The sequence below is a fragment of the Wyeomyia smithii genome, chromosome 1 (assembly GCF_029784165.1).
Source record: "Wyeomyia smithii strain HCP4-BCI-WySm-NY-G18 chromosome 1, ASM2978416v1, whole genome shotgun sequence".
Taxonomy (NCBI): Eukaryota; Metazoa; Arthropoda; class Insecta; order Diptera; family Culicidae; genus Wyeomyia; species Wyeomyia smithii.
This window is the reverse complement of record NC_073694.1, coordinates 197,965,306-197,984,281: the sequence shown is the minus strand read 5'-3', so window position 1 is coordinate 197,984,281 and position 18,976 is coordinate 197,965,306. Positions and strand designations below refer to the sequence as shown.

Sequence of the window (18,976 nt, the reverse complement as noted above, 5' to 3'; positions counted from 1 at the left end):
TTTCGACTAGAGGGCACAAGACTTTTCCACAGGTTTTGGACCACTTAGACGTCAGTGTTTCGACGTCGAATGCATTCAGATCTTTCTTTTCATTAACCTAGACATTAACCATAGTGTGGTAGCTGATAGCTCTATCAATCGTTACCGAATCAATTTTGATAGCCATCCTTGACCGCACCATTTCGAAACTCGACCGTTACGTTTTGGTCAATAATTTTCTGGGATTGCTTTTCATTTTGCCTGATATCGGCACCCTGAATAATGAATTATCATCAAGAGATAAGTAACCGTTTATTTTTCATCAGCCATCATCCCGATGTTTTTTTATCTATGACCATTATCATTAATGTGGTTTTCGTTACAATGGAATGATTTATAGAAATTAATTCGTCAACAATCTCACATTTGCCCTGATACAACATTCTTTCCAACGCGCTTTTCTCAAGGTGATGATGCACCTAGCTGCACTGTTTTACACCTCTCTCGAAGAACTTAACTTTTCTACTGATACATAGATAGAAGGCTTAATTCAATATCATTTCATTAGCTGACCGTAGATAACAATAGCTCGCCACTACAACAATACTACTGATAGCTTGTATAATATTCAAAACCTCAACTAATATTCGCAGATCGCCTAATAAAATCAATTGCTCACAAGCAATCATCCGCAGCAGTAATGGACTAGCCGATGATAAGGTGTACACCGTATTGCTCACGTTCTATAATCTGCAGTTCAGCCTATAGATTTAGTATAATCGCAATTTTTACCTCAAGTGCAGTGCCAACGGTTGCCATCGTGTTCGGTTTAGTGATGCGACTTAATACAAAACATAAGGTTGGATTGGGAGCAATGATCGTTTTGGCTTTGGTAGGACTCGCACTAGGTCTCGTGCTGGGACTGGACAGTGCTAGTGCTCAGGTAGGGTAAAGTCTCTGTACAAGCATACTGTACCCCACTACACCACCATCGGTGAGCAGTGAGAGCATAAGCCGGTGTTGTTGATTGGGGACTTTTGATCACTGAAATGCGTTTCGCTTTCACACTTTCGCTCGCAGACGTCCAGTAAAGCATCGTCGTTCGAATGAACTGAGTTCAGTTTGAGCGCAGCTTCGGTCGCCGTAGTGAATACAAACAAGGAAGATCAAATGTTCGATAATTCGGCAACTAGTGTTGTTCATAAGGTAACACCTATGATGAGGTGTGAAACTAAATAGTGTCAGTAAAATTCTAGATGTAATTGGTTCAGAGAGTCAGTCCTGTGAAGAGTTGAAAAGAAGTGCAAATGTCTGCTTTCAATGTAGGACTGTGACAAATGAAAAAAAGTGTGAAGATAGAAAGAGTAAGATGTGGAAAGACAGATGATGACCGAATTGAGAGAGTTAGAGACAGAAAGAAAGAGGATAATAATTAGAGAAGGAGAGAGATCACTTACGGTTGATGTCCGTTCCATAATGATTATAGAGTACAAAAATTAACACCAAATTTTGAGTCATCCTTTAAAGTGGTTTTCGTGTAATTCTGATAAAGAGTTTGAAAAATCACCATATTTCACACAAATTCAAAGACAGTTGAGAAGTTACGTAAAAAACCGTTTTTTTTTCTATTTAAAAGCAGATAAGGGAAACAAAACCGTCATCATGGACAAGTCTGACTATGATGAACAAATGACCCAAAAAATTGATAAAGGTTCATATTGGCAACTGCGACTTAATCCACTTGCTGATATGGTAAAACGTGTCGAAAATACAATTTAAAAATGCAAATCCGTTTTGGGTAATGCTTTACAAAATCGTGTTTCAAATCCAGTTCTTTCAAGAATAAAGGGCCTCCCCAAAATTCACAAACCTGGAAATGAAATGAGAGAAATTATCTCAGCAACGGGCTCCCACAGAAAAATTGGCTAAGTTGCTGGTAAGCGGAGATTTCGTTGAAAGTTTAAGATCCTCTTGTATGTTACCCGATTAATCTGATGAGATAATGTTTTCATTTGACGTAACGGCCTTATTCCCTAGCGTTCCAGTGAATGAAACCTTAAATCTTTTAGAAGACTGGCTTATTTTCCAATATTCAGATAATACTTGGAAAAAGAAAGTTGACAGTTTTTTGAAGCTTTCACGCCTTTGCATGAAAGAAAACTACTTCACATTTCGTGGTCAATTTAACAAACAGACTAAAGGGGCAACAATGGGTAATCCGCTATCTCCTTTTCTATGTGAGCTCTTAATGGCAAATATAGAAAGTACATTGAAGAAGAGGAACCTCTTACTGATTTGATGGTGAAGGTATGTGGATGATATATTTTGTATTTTGAAAAAGGCGGATCTTGAAACTTTTTTCATATCCCTTAATAATACCCATAGAAATATATACTTCACAATTAAAAAAGAACTTAGCCACAGACTCCCTTTCTTGGACGTCGTTGTAGTCAGAAATTCTACGGATTTGGAATTTGAAATTTATCGAAAACCCACGAATACAAAACGGGTAATACCTAACAGTTCAAACCATCCCTTCCAGCATAACATGGCATCCTTCCATCATATGATCCACAGCATGGAAACTTTACCTCTAAGTGAAGTAGCCAAGCATAAGGAACTGGAATATATTTTCTAAATTGCCAAACTTAATGACTATAATGAAAGTATCATTCAAGCCATTTTTGATAAAAAGAAGCGTGCTCAATTTCGGAAATCTTTTACAACACTCACTCCAATAACAAAAGATCGTTAAACATTTAAAAAATTTGGGTTGAATATTGTCTACACTAGTAGAAATACCCAACTCAAAACAAAATTGGGGTCTACCAAAGACCCTATTGATACCCTGAACAAAGCTGGAATTTGTAAAATTGCATGCAGTCACTGTGATATGGTTTACATTGGACAAACTAATCATAATCTAGGGATATGTTTCAAAGAACATTTCGCAAAAGTCACAAAAGCTAGTAAAGTTTCAAAAAATGCCCCACCACACCTTTTCAAATCAAAAGTGGCTTGAACGAGGAACATCCACTAACTTCGGATAACATTCACCAGATCCGCCCCGTTGATACCGTAAAACGGGGCGAATAGAAACAGTCTGCGATATATCCTGCAGTGTACCAAAAATACTATAATGTCTAAAATGAATATGAAAGTTTTAAAACATGGGTCTTGCCTCCCTTTATTAAGGGTGTAACGTCCATTTTGATACAATAAGTAATTCATTGTTTTATTGAAAAAAATGTTGCATGTTTTTATTCACCCCGCAAGGGGGCGAATAGAAACACTCGTCAAAAAAAAAAAGTTTTCCTTGTTCTGATAGAAAATTCTAGTTTTAATTTGAAGAAAACAGAACAATTGCATCATATTTATTGAAATGAGAGGCAAGAAAACGATATAAGATAACAAAATGGTGAAAATGTTCGGTTTATTACTTCATGTTTGTTATCTTATGAATAAATATATTCTATTAGAATCCTTATTAGGCACAGAAGGACGGGTTGGGTCAAGCATTTCCACCGGTCTGGCATCTTCCGGTGTTTCATCTAGGACACGACATCCGGGAACATTTTGTCTTGGTGGAACTGGAATTTTGATCCATATCTATCGAGCATCATGCAGCTGTTGAATGAAATTTTCATCACGTTTTTGGCAAATAGCGTGGTTGTCTACTGGATTGAAGTCTAAAGGTAACATCCGATTTATCACAGAATAGTCGTAACCGCTTGACAAGGAAACAGTTTTTTTGCGTAAAATCTCAACAGCATCAGGCGGAGCGAATACGTTTTTGGACTTTTTTGTTGGTAAGTCCTGACCATGATGGGCTGAAAATGCACAAAACGTGTTCCAGACATCATTTTACATAAAAACATTTACATAAAAACATTTCTCAAATTCACATGTTTTGGTACAAAAAATATCCGCTAAGGCGTTGTTTCTATTTGCCCCGTAATCTGCGAACCGCGAGTTTTCCATGAAACATAGGTAACGTGGTGATGAATACCTTACGGCAATCCTTTAATTCACCGTAAAAACTTGAAATGCTTAACTACCGACCCAGTATATCACACGAACAAGTTCTAAGTGAAGTAGAATGGCTTCCACAGACAAAGTTTTTTGGTACTCGGAAACGTTCAGAATTCGAGCCTCCATTTTGCAATTTTTTAAGCAAACCGACAGTAGTGCTGCTAACCCATAAATGGGTTTGCAGGACTTGTTTACTATTGAACTATCCAAGAAAATATCTTTTGCATGGTTTTTAAATGGAATCAAAGACTTAAAATCGCATTTTTCAAGTTCGGAAGTTTTGTTTCTATTCACCTCACTGTTTCTATTCGCCCCGTTTGACGGTTATTTATGGGAATTAGACGTAGCTGAAAGTTTATAAATTTATAAGGACACTCATCCACGCTTCTCAACAAAGACACACGTAACCACCCCTCATGGCTTTTGAATCTTCTTCCCAAAAACCCTAGACATGGTCCATATAAGCACTGAATATGACTGTATGTCACAGTCGAAATACGTATTTGCGCGGACTGAACTCAATATGGGTCAGTCCATACGAAGTGTACATACCACTTGGACACGACCATCACAGATTTTGCTCAAAGTTGGGAGGATTATTCATCTACTGTCTCTTTGGAAAAATCCCAATTTTGGTATCGATTGGCGTACCCCCGCTCTGTGGGACTCCCCTGTTTATTGCAAAGTCACGCCTTTTTTGTTTAAAATCTCTTTTTTCTTTTTCTCACAATTCATAGACGTAAGATGTCCGAAAAATACTGATAGATGATTTTTGGAGAAAATAAACCAAGGAATCCAGAAAAAATGTAAGTTTTGACCAGAAGTGTTGCCAGATGAATTATTTTCGTATTTGAAAACTAAATTTACATTTTTCGGCAAATGCAGCCATTTTGATTTTAAATTTCATAATTTCATCGCGATCCTTGGAAAATTTCACATGAGAAACAACTATCAGGTGTCGATGGTTGTGGGGTGGCGTGATCCACTCACAACCAACCCAACTGGTCTAGATTCAATCCTAGCCGACACCGGGAGATTTTCTGAGGCTCTGGGATCACGCCTTCCATCGCATGAGGAAGTAAAGCCGTTGGCGCCGGTCCGTAAACCAACGGGTCGTGAGTTAGGGTCCTGGGTGGAGTCGCCTCCCCGGGCGTCGGTGATTGGCACAACAACAGTGGCGGAACTGGACCGACGGTAAATAAGCGAGAACAAAAAAAAAACAACTATCATTCCGAGGTAATATGAGCCAATCTCGAGATATAACATTTTACGAAAAAAGTTGTAAACTTCGTAGTTAATTTTTTACAATTTATAGACGTAAGACACCCGAAAAATAGTGATAGGTGAATTTTGAAGGTAATAAACCAAGGAATCCAGAAAAAATATTATTTTTGACCGGAAGTGTTGCCAGATAGATTATTTTTGTATTTTAAAACTAAATTTGCATTTTTCGGCTAATGCAGCTAATTTTATTTTAAATTTGATGATTTCATCGTATTTATCAGAAAATTTTACGTAAGAAGCACTTACCACCCCGTGATAATATAACAATCTTGAGAAATAGCATTTTTACGAAAAACTAATTACGAAATTCAGAACTATTTTCGTAAAAATGCTATATCTTGAGATTGGCTAATATTACCTCGGAATGATAGTTGTCTCTTATGTGAAATTTTCCAAGGAACACGATGAAATTATGAAATTTAAAATAAAAATGGCTGCATTTGCCGAAAAATGTAAATTTCGTTTTTAAATACAAAAATAATTTATCTGGTAATACTTCCGGTCAAAACTTATATTTTTTCTGGATTCCTTGGTTTATTTTCTTTAAAAATCATCTATCAGTATTTTTCGGACATCTTACGTCTATAAATTGTAAGAAAAAGAAAAAAGAGATTTTGAACAAAAAAAGCGTGACTTTGCAATAAACAGGGGGGTCCCACAGAGCGGGGGGTATTCCAATCGACACCAAATTTGGGATTTTCCCAAAGTGACAGTAGATGAATAATTCCCCTAACTTTGAGCAAAATCTGTGATGGTCGTGTCCAAGTTTGTGCTTTTTCGTGGTCACTTCGTATGGAATGACCCATATTTATTTCCCAAATTTCTAGTAGAGTCTAACGGAAACTGATAATTCTTTCTTCTGATTTCTTAAATCAATCTGCTAAGACGCTCAGTATAGATTTTTCAAATTTGTTGGAGAGAATTATTCTTAACAGGATGATGTCACACATCAATGAAAATTCAATTTTTGCAGATGAACAGTTTGGATTTCGCCATGGGCATTCCACTACTCATCAACTGCCCAGAGTTACTAATATGATACGAGCTAACAAATCTGAAGGTTATTTCACTGGAGATGCTCTTTTAGACATAGAAATAGGCCTTCGACAGTGTTTGGCATAAAGGTTTGATTGCAAAATTGCAAACTTTCAATTTTCCAATTTTCCTAATCAAAATTTTGAAAAAATTATCTAACTGATCGAACTCTGCAGGTTGTCTATCAGAATTTCCAATCTGATAGATTTTTCGTCATAGCAGGTGCGTCTCAAGGTTCAGTCTTGGGTCCAGTCCTGTACAACATATTTACTTCAGATCTTCCTGATTTACCTCCAGGATGCACAAAGTCATTGTTCTGTGATGACACAGGCATTTCCGTAAAAGGAAAAAGTCTTCGTGTCATAAGCAGTCGATTGCAGAAAATTTTTGATTTTTTCTCCTTTTACTTGCAAAAATGGAAAATCTTTCCCAATGCTTCTAAAACTCAATTGATCATCTTTCCTCATAAAACTAGGGCTTCTTCAAGCCAAACAATAATCATGTTGTCAAGATGAATGGGATTATTCCAAGTTGGCCTGACAAGGTTAAGTACTTGGGACTATTTTACGATAGATAAATTATTTTCGAAGAGCACATTGAGAGTATAGGAGCAAAGTGCATGAAATATACGGGATGTTTATACCCTCTCATTAACAGGACTTCTAAACTTTGTTTAAAGAATAAACTCTGATTTTTAAACAAATTTTTGGACCAGAAATGCTTTATGCTGTACCGATTTGGTCATGTTGTTGTTTAACAAGGAAATAAAAGCTTCAAAGGATTCAGAATAAAATTCTGAAAATAATTTTGAAACGTCCTCCTTGGTTTGGTACACTTGATTAACATAGACTTACTGGTGTTGACACATTAGAAGCTATGTCAAATAAAATTATTACCAATTTTCCACAAAAATTGTTGCAATCCTCAATTGCTACGATAAGCTCTCCTTATAGTCAATAAGTTAGAAATAAAGTTGGTTGTAAATTTATTTTCTTTATTTGAGAAGTAGGTTTAAATCCCTACGAATGATAAGTCCTAATTGCGAAAATAAATCCTAATAATGTCCCCTAATAATTAAAATTACCAATTTCTAACAGTGCTGAGAAGTCACCATTTGTGATTGGCCACACACACTCATTATTTACTAATATTTATCATAAATACTTAAGCTACTAGCAAACCCTCCTATTAAAAAAAAATCTTTTTAAATATAAAAGATATTAATTTGATATCTTCAGCAAAGTTGCTAGAAAAAGCATCTGCTGCAACTTTCTCGCAGACACTGGCTGTCTATCGCACTGTTCTAAAAAAATAAATTCTGCACATCTCTCATGGGTGGATTATACACTGAATCGTCTATTTTAAAAGAAGCGCAATAAAATACATAGAAGCTTCCAAATCCAATGTGAGGACACTAATAATTGAGAGCAAGAAATCGGCAAAATAAAACACTATGCATCGGCGCATCACTGTCTGCCTAGGCTAGGACAGGACGTGCAGAGCCGTAGCTACTCCGTTTTGCGTGGGGGGGGGGGGAGAGGGACAGAGTTTTTTCATTTAAGAAAACTTTTTTTTTTTAGAGTAAGCAGTTTGGAGCCGTTATGTGCTCGACAGAAAAAAGTACATTTACGCGTCCAACGGAGCACCCGGAAACTCACAAATTAAAATTTTTGTAACTTTTACAGTTTCCTCCTATTTCGATAGTTTTAGCACCAAAAGATTCGGAAGCTCATTTTCAAGTTTCGTACATTTACTTCGTACGCCAATGAGATGTATGGAAAAAAATGAGATTCGAATATCGTTTAACGGTAGGGTTCCAAAGTTTTGCTATCTCGAAAAAAGTCCCCATGCCAAATTTCAGCTAAATCGGACTTTGGGAACACCTGTGATCAATGTTTGAACTTTTTGACCGATAAAAAAATGCACATCGATTTTTTTATGCCAAATCCCTTGAAAATTCATGAAACGTCGAATCTGGTGTAATGAATCGGAAATTTAAAAAAAAAAATCAACATTCTGACGCTTGAAAGTTTTTGAGCTGTGGCTAATGGAACATATCGTTTAGCGGTAGAGCGGATGATTTTTTTTTTTAAAGACGAAACTTTTGAGCCCTCTCGCTAAACGAAATTCGAAAAATCTATTTTCATTGGCACCCTAATACATAGGTTACGGCTGGATATTTGTATTAGAGCTCGACGTGGAGACCGTTATTGATTAGCGAAACTGTGTATTTCCCACTTAATTTCTTAAAATGTTCAAATGTCTTGAGGGTGCGACCACGTGCGATCGAAAAACTAAGGACAGAAAAAAAAAGTTCTATTCTGAAGCAATATTGAAGGAATTACAGCGTTAGAAATCCAGCTTCGAGAGTCGCCTCATTCAAAACCGATGTCAACCAACGCTACTGAGATTTTCTATTTACGCAAAAATACTGAGAAAATGGAGCGATTTAACCGTCAGCCTAAGTTCTAAATTTTACGTAGGCGTTGTTTGATCAGTGTTTACCATCAGACCGGTTAGAGTATGGAATGCCCAGTCCGTAGTCCGGTCAGACTACAATTTTTGTAGTCCGATTTTATTTCGGACCGAAACGGTAACGTAATTTCGGCCAAAACATATTGAACTGAATATAAACATGAATCACAAGAAGCAATTAAGATTTGAAAAAACTAGTATTGTGTGTCGTTTTTCCCATGATATGCTCGATCTGAGAAATCGAGAAGTGAGAAATAGAAATTTCTGGAAAAACTGGTCCAATTTTACAGCCAAACTTGTGTTGCATTGTTCTGATGTAATCAAACATATAAAACTGTGATTGGTTCTTTCTTAAAAATGACACTTAAAAAACTGACATTTTCACTCCCAGACGCTGGATCGGACATCCGAGAAGGAAGTATGCGGATCGTCAGTTTCAACTTTGACGCGAATCAGGCTTGCAGACCAAAAGATTGAATAATTTATCCTCTTTGGCATATGAGCTCGACCAAAAAATTGACTGATATTGTAAACATTGAAAAAATACTGGAGACTATTCAACAATGCTTGTTGCTTATATTTCAGATTTTTCTTTTAGATTTTTTCACCTAATATCAATCAAACACATGGGAAAATGGGGAAATTTGGGAGTAGTTTAAAAAACATAATTTATATTTCGAATGTTAATTTTCACAGATCCGGTGTATGAAAATGTTTCGAAAAGTTGTTGAACGAAACACAGTTCATACACTTGGTATGCAGAAACAGTGTAAACCAGTTTTTGCAGCACGGCCAACCATACCGACTAATAATAAAACTTAACAGTGCGCTAAATAAAATCGACCAACCAGAAAGGGCCTTCACTTTGACAGAACATTGGGTGATTTTTGGTTTCTCTTGTCCGGTCATGTCCTAGCTGTCTACTAAATAAATTTTCAAAATAATCGTTATTGGACGAAGAAATTATCATTGAGTGGCACGTCTGTTTGTCGGAGCCAAAAATTCATATGGGAATGATCCTGCCTTTGCCAAAACGACACATGTGGGAAAATTGTCCAAATACTTAGTGCCACAAAAACCTCGGTAGGTGTCCGGGTATTTACTAGCCCCTGCCTCTGTTGAATATGTAGAAATCGTTTTTCTAACGCATATTCGGACCACGGTGAATTTCAGATGACAATGCCCAATTTCGATGTAAAAACAGTCGATTCGAATCTTTGTTTTAACTTGCCCCAGAGGCGAAAATGTGAGGGGCAAGCTGAAATGCTTAAACTTTTTGCCCGAATAGAGATTCACTGTGTACTTTTTTACACTTTTTTTACACTTTATCAACACAAAATGTTCACTCGACAACCAGTTTTGTGGTGAAAATGTATGTAAGAATACTTTCCCTGAAAAATTCAATCAAAGTTTGCATTGAACTGACGAAGAGCGGAGAGTAAACAACAGCACAGCTGGCTTTGACAGTTGGAAGATGCGTTTAGTGATATGTACTCACTATTGAAAAATATAATCAAAGCAGTACATCACCAATGACCGAAGTGAAGGCTCTTGTTTTATCTTACCCCGCATTTCAGCTTGTCCCGGTGTACCATATCCATAGTATATTTATCATTCAGTTTTCCAGCAGTAAACAAGGGGCATTGCAGGGGAAAGCAATAATAGTCAAAATGACCTAGATGCTGGTCTTGGCTAGGAATTACGTAATTATGATACGTGCACGGCACCGATCAAAAATTATAATTGCGATTGCTGTTGAACACCTTATGCTTATTATTTATTGGCTTTATTGAACGTCTTTGTGATATGAGCCGCAACAATTCGCATTCGAATTATGATATCTTTTAAATTTTAATTCAACCAAACTAGAAATAAGCTTATTTTCTGATACAGATTTATAAGTGCTTTTGAATGTTTTTATTGTTGAAATTCAAAATACATCCGGCAAATCTTACGCAAATATTTTTAGCCTGCCCATTCAATCAATCAGCAGCAGACACTCTGGTGTGTCATCACATCAGGCTATCTTTATTCATGTCCCATGGCTTCGAATTATTAAATAAAACTGTTTTTCGTCGCCAGGCAGTGGCGATTGTTGAACAATCACTCAGTACGAGTAGCACGTAACCGAGCAGCAGATGATTGACTCGTGCCGATTCCTCCTGCTGGTAACCGTAGGGTTAGGCCTGACCGTAAATCCCAGCGTACAAACTGTCCGTATTCTTAACCGTCGAGATCAGTGCAAATAAAGCATGTATAAAGAACTAATCTTAAATTTGTGTGCTGTCATTTGTTCAACAGGATGAACGTTCCTTCTCCATCGATTATGAGCGGGACACGTTCGTGATGGACGGGAAGGATTTTCGGTATGTGGCCGGATCGTTCCATTACTTTCGCGCTTTGCCCGAGACTTGGCGAACGAAGCTGCGAACGATGCGTGCCGGGGGACTGAATGCGGTTGATTTGTACGTGCAATGGTCATTGCATAATCCGAAGGAGAACGTTTACGTGTGGGACGGAATTGCTAATATAACCGACGTTTTGGAGGCGGCAGTGGAAGAGGATCTGTACGTCATACTGAGACCTGGTCCTTATATTTGTGCCGAGATTGATAATGTGAGTAGAAGAGGTTTTTTTGCTAACATTAATTTAAAAGAGATGTAATTTCGAAACAGGGTGGTTTACCATACTGGCTCTTCACAAAGTATCCCGGTATCCAGGTGCGAACCAGTGATGCCAACTATTTAGAAGAAGTTCGAATTTGGTACGAAAATCTTATGCCCCAGCTCACAAAATACATGTACGGCAATGGTGGTCCCATCATTATGGTTCAAATCGAAAACGAATACGGTGCATTCGGAAAGTGCGATAAAAATTATCTTAATTTTCTCAAAAACGAAACAGAAAAATACACAGAAGATAAAGCCATTCTGTTCACTGTGGATAGGCCGTACGGCGAGGAATTCGAGTGCGGACAGATTCCGGGGGTTTTCATCACCACCGACTTTGGGTTAATGACGGACGAGGAAGTTGACAGTCACAAGACCAGATTACGGTCGGTTCAGCCGAAAGGACCGCTGGTGAACACTGAATTCTATACTGGATGGTTAACGCATTGGCAGGAACCGAACCAGCGGCGGCCAGCGGAACCACTGGCAAATACTTTACGCAAAATGCTGCAGGATGGATGGAATGTCGACTTCTACATGTACTTCGGAGGAACTAATTTTGGATTCTGGGCTGGGGCCAACGATTGGGGTTTGGGCAAGTACATGGCCGACATCACATCCTATGATTATGACGCGCCAATGGATGAGGCAGGTGATCCGACAATGAAGTACACCGTGTTCAGAGATATCATTGGACAGGTGAGAATATTTTGGTGAAATTAGGAATCTTCGGAATATGATTTTTTTTCTATTTCAGTACATCGACTTGCCGGTAATGAGTGTTCCTGATTCAGCTCCAAAGATGACACATGAACCGGTTAGCATGGATCATGTAGATCGTATATTCACCGCTAATGCACGAGAAAAGTTGGGCTCTGAGCCCAAAACATCCGACCGCTTGTTGACATTCGAAGAGTTGAATCAAAATTCGGGTTTTGTCCTTTACGAAACTTCACTGCCCAAATTTACTCGCGACCCGAGCCAACTGACCGTTGAGGGTTTGCGAGATCGAGCTCAAATCTATGTAGATGAGGTAAAAGCGTTTTAAATGCTTCAACTGTTTTTTAGAATCATTTATTTACTGTCTAGTTTTTCGTGGGAACCCTCTCCAGAGAAAACGCCATTGAAACACTACCCATTTCGGCCGGTTGGGGAAGCAAGTTATCGATTTTTGTCGAAAATCAAGGTCGCATTAATTTCGACATACTTGATGACTACAAGGTAAAGTTTGAACTGTGTCACACTGTAGATTTGTTTTTACTGTTTGAAATTTTAGGGAATTCTCGGAAATGTAACTATTCAAATATACGAAGAGCCATACGAGAAGAAATTATCGGGTTGGACTATTAGCAGTTACACTTTCGCGGATGTCTCTATGTTAAAGCAATTGATAGATTCCACAACTGATGGTCTAGGGGTCAATAGTAGAGGAATTTGTATCCACGGTCCGGTAGTGTTCAAGGGTGAGCTCAACATCAACGCGACAGAGATTCACGACACGTACATCGATATGTCTGGATGGGGAAAGGTATACTACTTGAAATATTTCGCGCAATGAATCACGAGTTTTAGTATGCATTCAATCATTCAGGGTTTTGTTTTTGTCAACGGATTCAACCTGGGACGATATTGGCCGGTAGCTGGACCACAGGTCACACTGTATTTGCCAAAGGAACTTCTACACGAGGGTTCGAACGAATTAATTCTGGTGGAGCTGCAAAGAGCACCGACTGATAGATTGATTCATTTCTCCGACCGTGCCATACTTGATGAGGTTTAAAATAAATTAAATCGTATTCGAAGTATTGGTCGTTTTCAACCCATGTATAAATTCTATGGTAACCCATGGAGAAAATGATGAAATATGGAAAACATATATTATTCGAATCGTCTTCTCCGTGAAACTTCACAGATTCTTCATTTTCAGTCCTCATCAATCGATTTTTATGAGAAACGACTAATTTTTTCATTCGATATTTTTTAGAGTCGATTACTCAACATTTCAATGAAACATTTTTTTCTTCGTTCGAAATAGTGATGATAAGAATTCTACGAGTGTTAAAAACAAAATCATAATGACTAATGGAATGCCATATCTATAAAAATCGCACTACAATATGACGGGTCGAAAAAGACCCAGTCTAACCGAAAAGTCTCAAAATCAAATATATCTACAGCCATTTAGCGAAAAATATCTGAAGAGGAAGCAGTCAAATATTATGATCGGTTCTGAAAATATCGACTTCCAAAAAAAAAAACGGGTCGAAAACGACCTCAACGTAGATCTACGGTTGAATTCCACCCAAAATAGGTACTTTCGCCATCAAGATGATACACAGAGGTCAGAACTTGACCTTAGATGCTATTTAAAATCCAAGATTGTGATTTCCGCTTTCTGGCAAATCGTTTCAAGAGCCCGAGTACGATCCAACATGAGTTTTTCCGATTTTTTATGTAATTTTGAATTAGAAAGAGACTGAGGTGAGTAACGCTTCACCATTTATTCTAGACTAGTAGGTACCCAAAACATTAATAAGCAAACAATGACATTGACTTAAAGCTTCCAAAATTCAACTTTCTGCCTCTAATTAAAATATTAAATTTTACATAACATTTTGATCAAACAGAATTCATTTTCTCCCATGCTGTTTTTTTTTCGACGAAAAAACGTGCTCTACTCAAGGATGTAAATTATCACTCACGCTAATTTTTTTTTGCAAGCCGAAAGCTCATTTAATGAGCACATTTTTGAACAACTTTGTATGACAAACTTGAAGTCCTCAAGTAGAACTACTACTTTGTCAAAGAGAGTACTTGTACTCAGACTCCGATAATTATCACGATCGCGATAATTTTGCTCTCACGGCTCCGGTGTCTGAGTACGAGTAATACTCTCTTCGATAAAGTTGTAGCTCTACTTGAGGACTTTAAGTTCGTCATACAAAGTTGTTCAAAAATGTGCTCATTAAATGAGCTTTCGGCTTGCGACAAAAACTAGCGTGAGTGTTAATCTACATCCTTGAGTGAGCACCTCTTCTTCGTCGAAAAAAACAGCATGGGAGAAATTGAATTCTGTTTGATCAAAATGTTATGTAAAATTTAATATTTTAATTAGAGGCAAAAAGTTGAATTTTGGAAGCTTTAAATCACTGTCATTGTTTGCTTATTAAAGTTTTGGGTACCTACGGGTCTAGATTAAATGGTGAAGCGTTACTTACCTCAATCTCTTTCTAATTCAAAATTACATAAAAAACCGTAAAAACTCATGTTGGATCGTACTCGGCCATTACATTACTGAAATTAATCGCCTCAGACCATCACATTGATTAACTTCTATCGAGTGTAAAGAGTAACTTTTACTCATTGGATATTTTCTATTAAATGTTTGGGTGAAATTTGTTCAATGTGTATTGTTGACACTGTAGGGGGATTAGGGTCATAATGAGCACACGGGGCGAAATGGGCTCCCCTCTTTTATGCGAAAATACGCATTTTCTAATACAATATAGTATTATAGCGGGGGCCTAGTGTGGTTGGTAACGTCTCCGCCAAGCACGCTCGACGCCTGGGTTCGTATCCCACCGCCGACATAGGTGTCGATGGTTGTGAGGTGGCGTGATCCACTCACAACCAACCCAACTGGTCTAGATTCAATCCTAGCCGACACCGGGAGATTTTCTGAGGCGAAAAATCTCTGGGATCACGCCTTCCATCGCATGAGGAAGTAAAGCCGTTGGCGCCGGTCCGTTAATAAACGGGTCGTGAGTTAGGGTCCTGGGAGTGGAGTCGCCTCCCTGGGCGTCGGTGATTGGCCACAACAGTGGCGGAACTAGACCGACGGAAAATAAGCGAGAATAAAAAAAAAAAAAAAAAAATACAATATAGTACGTGGAACTCTTCCGTAGTTACTACAGTATCTCTTTATATAGAACAAAAGTGATTTGTCTGTTTAAAATATAGAAATATATTGAAAAAATCAACTTGGTTCCCGGATGTTGGAAAAATTATTGTTATTGCGCACTACAAAATAAGCTTCCACGGTCGTTTAAATGGCTCAATCAAGTATATAGACACATCAATATGACGTATGGGTCGTACCCCAAATTTCACCATCATTGAAGTTTGATTTTAAGCAATAATTAGTGTTAAAATCTAATATTAACTTTAACTAATTCGATAGGGGCAAAATGGTCACCTTTAGGTGGGGTGGAATGAGCACACCTTGTCACATAAATTTACCTGAAATTCATCTCAGTAGACTTGTGAGTTTGTCTGTTTCCATAGTCAGTGTTTGTTTACAGTGATGGTGCGAACATATATTAGAAAATCTTTGAGACCGAATCGGTCAGAAAAAGGGACTACAGGCAGAATTGGCCACCATAAGGCGCGACGGGACATTCACGAAACAAGCCGCCAAGTATCACGGCATCCCGCGACAAACTTTGGCTCATTAGTTGTACTTCTACACAGTTTCAAGATATGGTCTATAAGAGTGCTCATTATACCCCGTGGGTGCTCATTGTGCCCCACACATTGACTGATTGCTAGTTTTTTATGCATGAATCTAATTTGTGTTTTTCACCATTATACGATAAACTTTTCAATTTGTGAATAGTGTACCTTTAATTATAGATAGTTAATTCAAGTTTTGCACTGAAGACAGCTTTAAATTTTTGTCGTTTTCCATGCTTAAATCAGCAACCAAGTTAGGGTGCTCATTATGCCCCTATTCCCCCTATAAGTTGCACACAGCGGTTAGTGCAATCGTTGCGAAGATGGAGTCGGAAAAACAGAAGAGGCGTAAAGAGCTCTGGCGCACATACCTCGAAAATCCGATTTTTTTCATCGTGCAATCAGCTGGAAGCTGAGAATGGTTCAATACGGTAACTCGGGTTTTGAATCAATACAACGAGCGTTTGACCATCGACCGGAAAGAAAAAAGTGGCCAAAATTGATCTCCGTATAAGGTAAAGGATCACAAGCAGGTAGTTCAAGCATTTAAGATGTTCTGTGTTTACACCCAGATGTTGACGAAACCACATTGCCTCGTTATGGATGACGAGACATAGGGGAACTGCTCCGTTATTCATCTCATTAAGCCGATATTCACAAAGAATGCACGCATTAAACACCAAATTTTAACGAACTCATTGAACAAATAAACTAAATATGCTTACGTGCTCTTATGGAATCGGTCAGCATTGTATATTTAGTAAAATTAGCTAGATTTATCCTGAATTTTGTAAAACAAGCCATTTTTCTCAACGCTTCCATATCCATCTCAAAACTTGAATCAATGCTTAATTATTCATCTCACGACGCCCTTATATTCATCACACTGTTAATCGTGAATGAATCACATAATCGTGAATGAACGTAGCCGCAGCTCGTCGTAGTAGGTTACCTAGATATCCGCTGTAGTTGTTTACGTGCAAAATTGGTAACCTAGGTAACCACTGCAGTGCTAACGATTTATGTCAAATATGTCGGAATAACTCAACATTTTCAGTATGATTTTTTCGTATTAACAGAAATTGATTTGGTAACTTTTGATTTTCTTCAACGCAGTGAAAACAGATGAAAATACGTACAGTTGAAACTTAGAAATTGTAGAAATTCATCTCATATATTTCTGCTAATTCAAGCTTGTTTTAGGAAATTTGAAGTGAACATTTCAAAGATTAAAGTATTCTTAGTGTAGTGAGTGATTTTGTTTAGTGATTAAAATAAAAAGTGGTCCGCTAGTGATGAAAAAAACTTTGGTTGGTTGCTGAACGAGTCCCGTTGTAGCTGTATAGAGCAATGCGTGGATTTTGTTTTCTGAAGTAAGTGATCGAAATAAATGAGTTTTCGCATGCCCGACTATAATATCAAATTTAGAGCTTTTAAGTGAGTTTTTGCGGATTATACTTTACGAGAAATCTGAAGTGAACTAAGAAGAATCCATTCCATGGATTAGCAGATCGGTTTAAGAAAAAAATTAAAAATCGGTTGGCGAATGGTTGGACACGTGTCACTTGAGATCCTATTGTGGTCATTCACCTCTGTCGAGCAGCTCCTATCCCAACCGTGGTGCCGACCGGGATACGAGTAACCTTAGCGGAGATCGGGTAACCAACCCCGGTGGAAACTTTGGTCGTATGTTGACTGGGAAGCGGCTGTTTCCCCCTGATCCGGAGCGGGCGGCTGAATCATGAAACGCGGTGTCACGCCAGCTATATCAAAGACGGTAGCCTCGTCGCGAGACTAGGTATCGCTGCCCTAATAAGGCAGCATACTGAATATTAAATACTACGAACAATCCAGATAGAAATACGGAACGGAATAATCGGCATGGACCTATAGGCGAACGAAAAAGGACAACGATTATTGGAAACTCGGTACTTGGAATGTAAGGACTCTACTCGAACCGGCACGCGCAAGTATCCTGGCTAGAGAGCTGCGGAAGGTGAATGTGGAGGTTGCAGCTATCCAAGAGGTGCGGTGGCCGAAATCGGGAGAACGCGAATTTCGAGCAGTAGATCCTATTGCGGACACTTCATTTAAGTACCACATCTACTATAGCGGTGGCGTGAAAGCAGAAAGAGGGGTTGGTTTCTTGCTAATTGGAAAACAGATGAAGCGTGTCATTAGATGGAAGCCGATCAGTGACCGTATATGCGTGTTGAGAATTAAGGGCAAATTCTTCAACTACAGCCTAATAAATGTGTACGCACCGACCAACGAGAAACCCGATGACGAAAAGGAGGAGTTCTATGAGCTCCTGGGAAAGACATACAATGAGTGCCCAGGACACGATATAAAGATTGTCATCGGAGATGCAAATGCACAGGTCGGGCAGGAAGATTTCTCCCGCCCCGTAACTGGTAGGGAAAGCTTCCACTCTACTACGAACGACAATGGCCTGAGGCTTGTTAATTTCGCTGCAGTTAGGGGGATGGCTATCTGTAGCACTTATTTTGCACGCCGGAGCATACGTAAGCACACCTGGATGCTCCCGAATGGAGAGCTTTGCTCTCAAATTGACCACGTTCTGATAGATGGACGGCACTTTTCAGACGTTACAGACGTGAGGTCGTTCAGAGCACCGAACGTTGACTCGGATCACTATCTCGTAGTAGTCAAAATCCGCGCCAGGCTGTCCAACGTGCTGAAATCCAAGGCAACGAGGAGGATGCAGTTGAACATCCAGCGGCTATCAACTGAAGGAGTGGCTGCAGAGTACTCGCAGAAAGTTGATGAACGGATTGAGGAAAGAGCTGGAGGATTGAGGTTTGACGCTAAATGCCAGTGAGTGACGGAGGAGAAGAACCGCGCCAGGGGTCACATGTTGGCCACGGCTGTGACTCGTCAGAGCATGGGTAGATATCGAGATGCAAGAGCCGCTGAAAAGAGACTCCATCGCCGGAAGAAACGACAGCATTGGGAGCGTATTCTTCCGGAGGCGGAAGGTTGCTTCTCCAGGCACGATGCGAGGAGCTTCTACAAGAAGGTCAACGGAA

At 38.8% G+C, this 18,976-nt stretch overlaps 1 protein-coding gene across 3 annotated transcripts; it reads left to right on the top strand.

Annotated features, from left to right (window-relative positions):
• The first annotated feature begins 669 nt into the window (after positions 1–669).
• LOC129725976 (beta-galactosidase-like) lies at positions 670–13,337 on the top strand. Of its 3 annotated transcripts, none has more exons than XM_055682477.1 (7): positions 670–922; positions 11,107–11,421; positions 11,481–12,173; positions 12,232–12,507; positions 12,564–12,695; positions 12,751–13,002; positions 13,066–13,337. In XM_055682477.1, exons 1-7 carry the CDS (start codon positions 692–694, stop codon positions 13,252–13,254), a joined length of 2,088 nt encoding a protein of 695 aa, XP_055538452.1. In that variant the 5' UTR covers positions 670–691; the 3' UTR covers positions 13,255–13,337. The 3 variants fall into 3 exon arrangements, with proteins under 3 accessions (XP_055538452.1, XP_055538470.1, XP_055538462.1); XM_055682495.1 differs by lacking the exon at positions 670–922 and adding an exon at positions 1,038–1,185; XM_055682487.1 differs by lacking the exon at positions 670–922 and adding an exon at positions 10,896–11,018.
• The last annotated feature ends 5,639 nt before the right edge of the window (positions 13,338–18,976 follow it).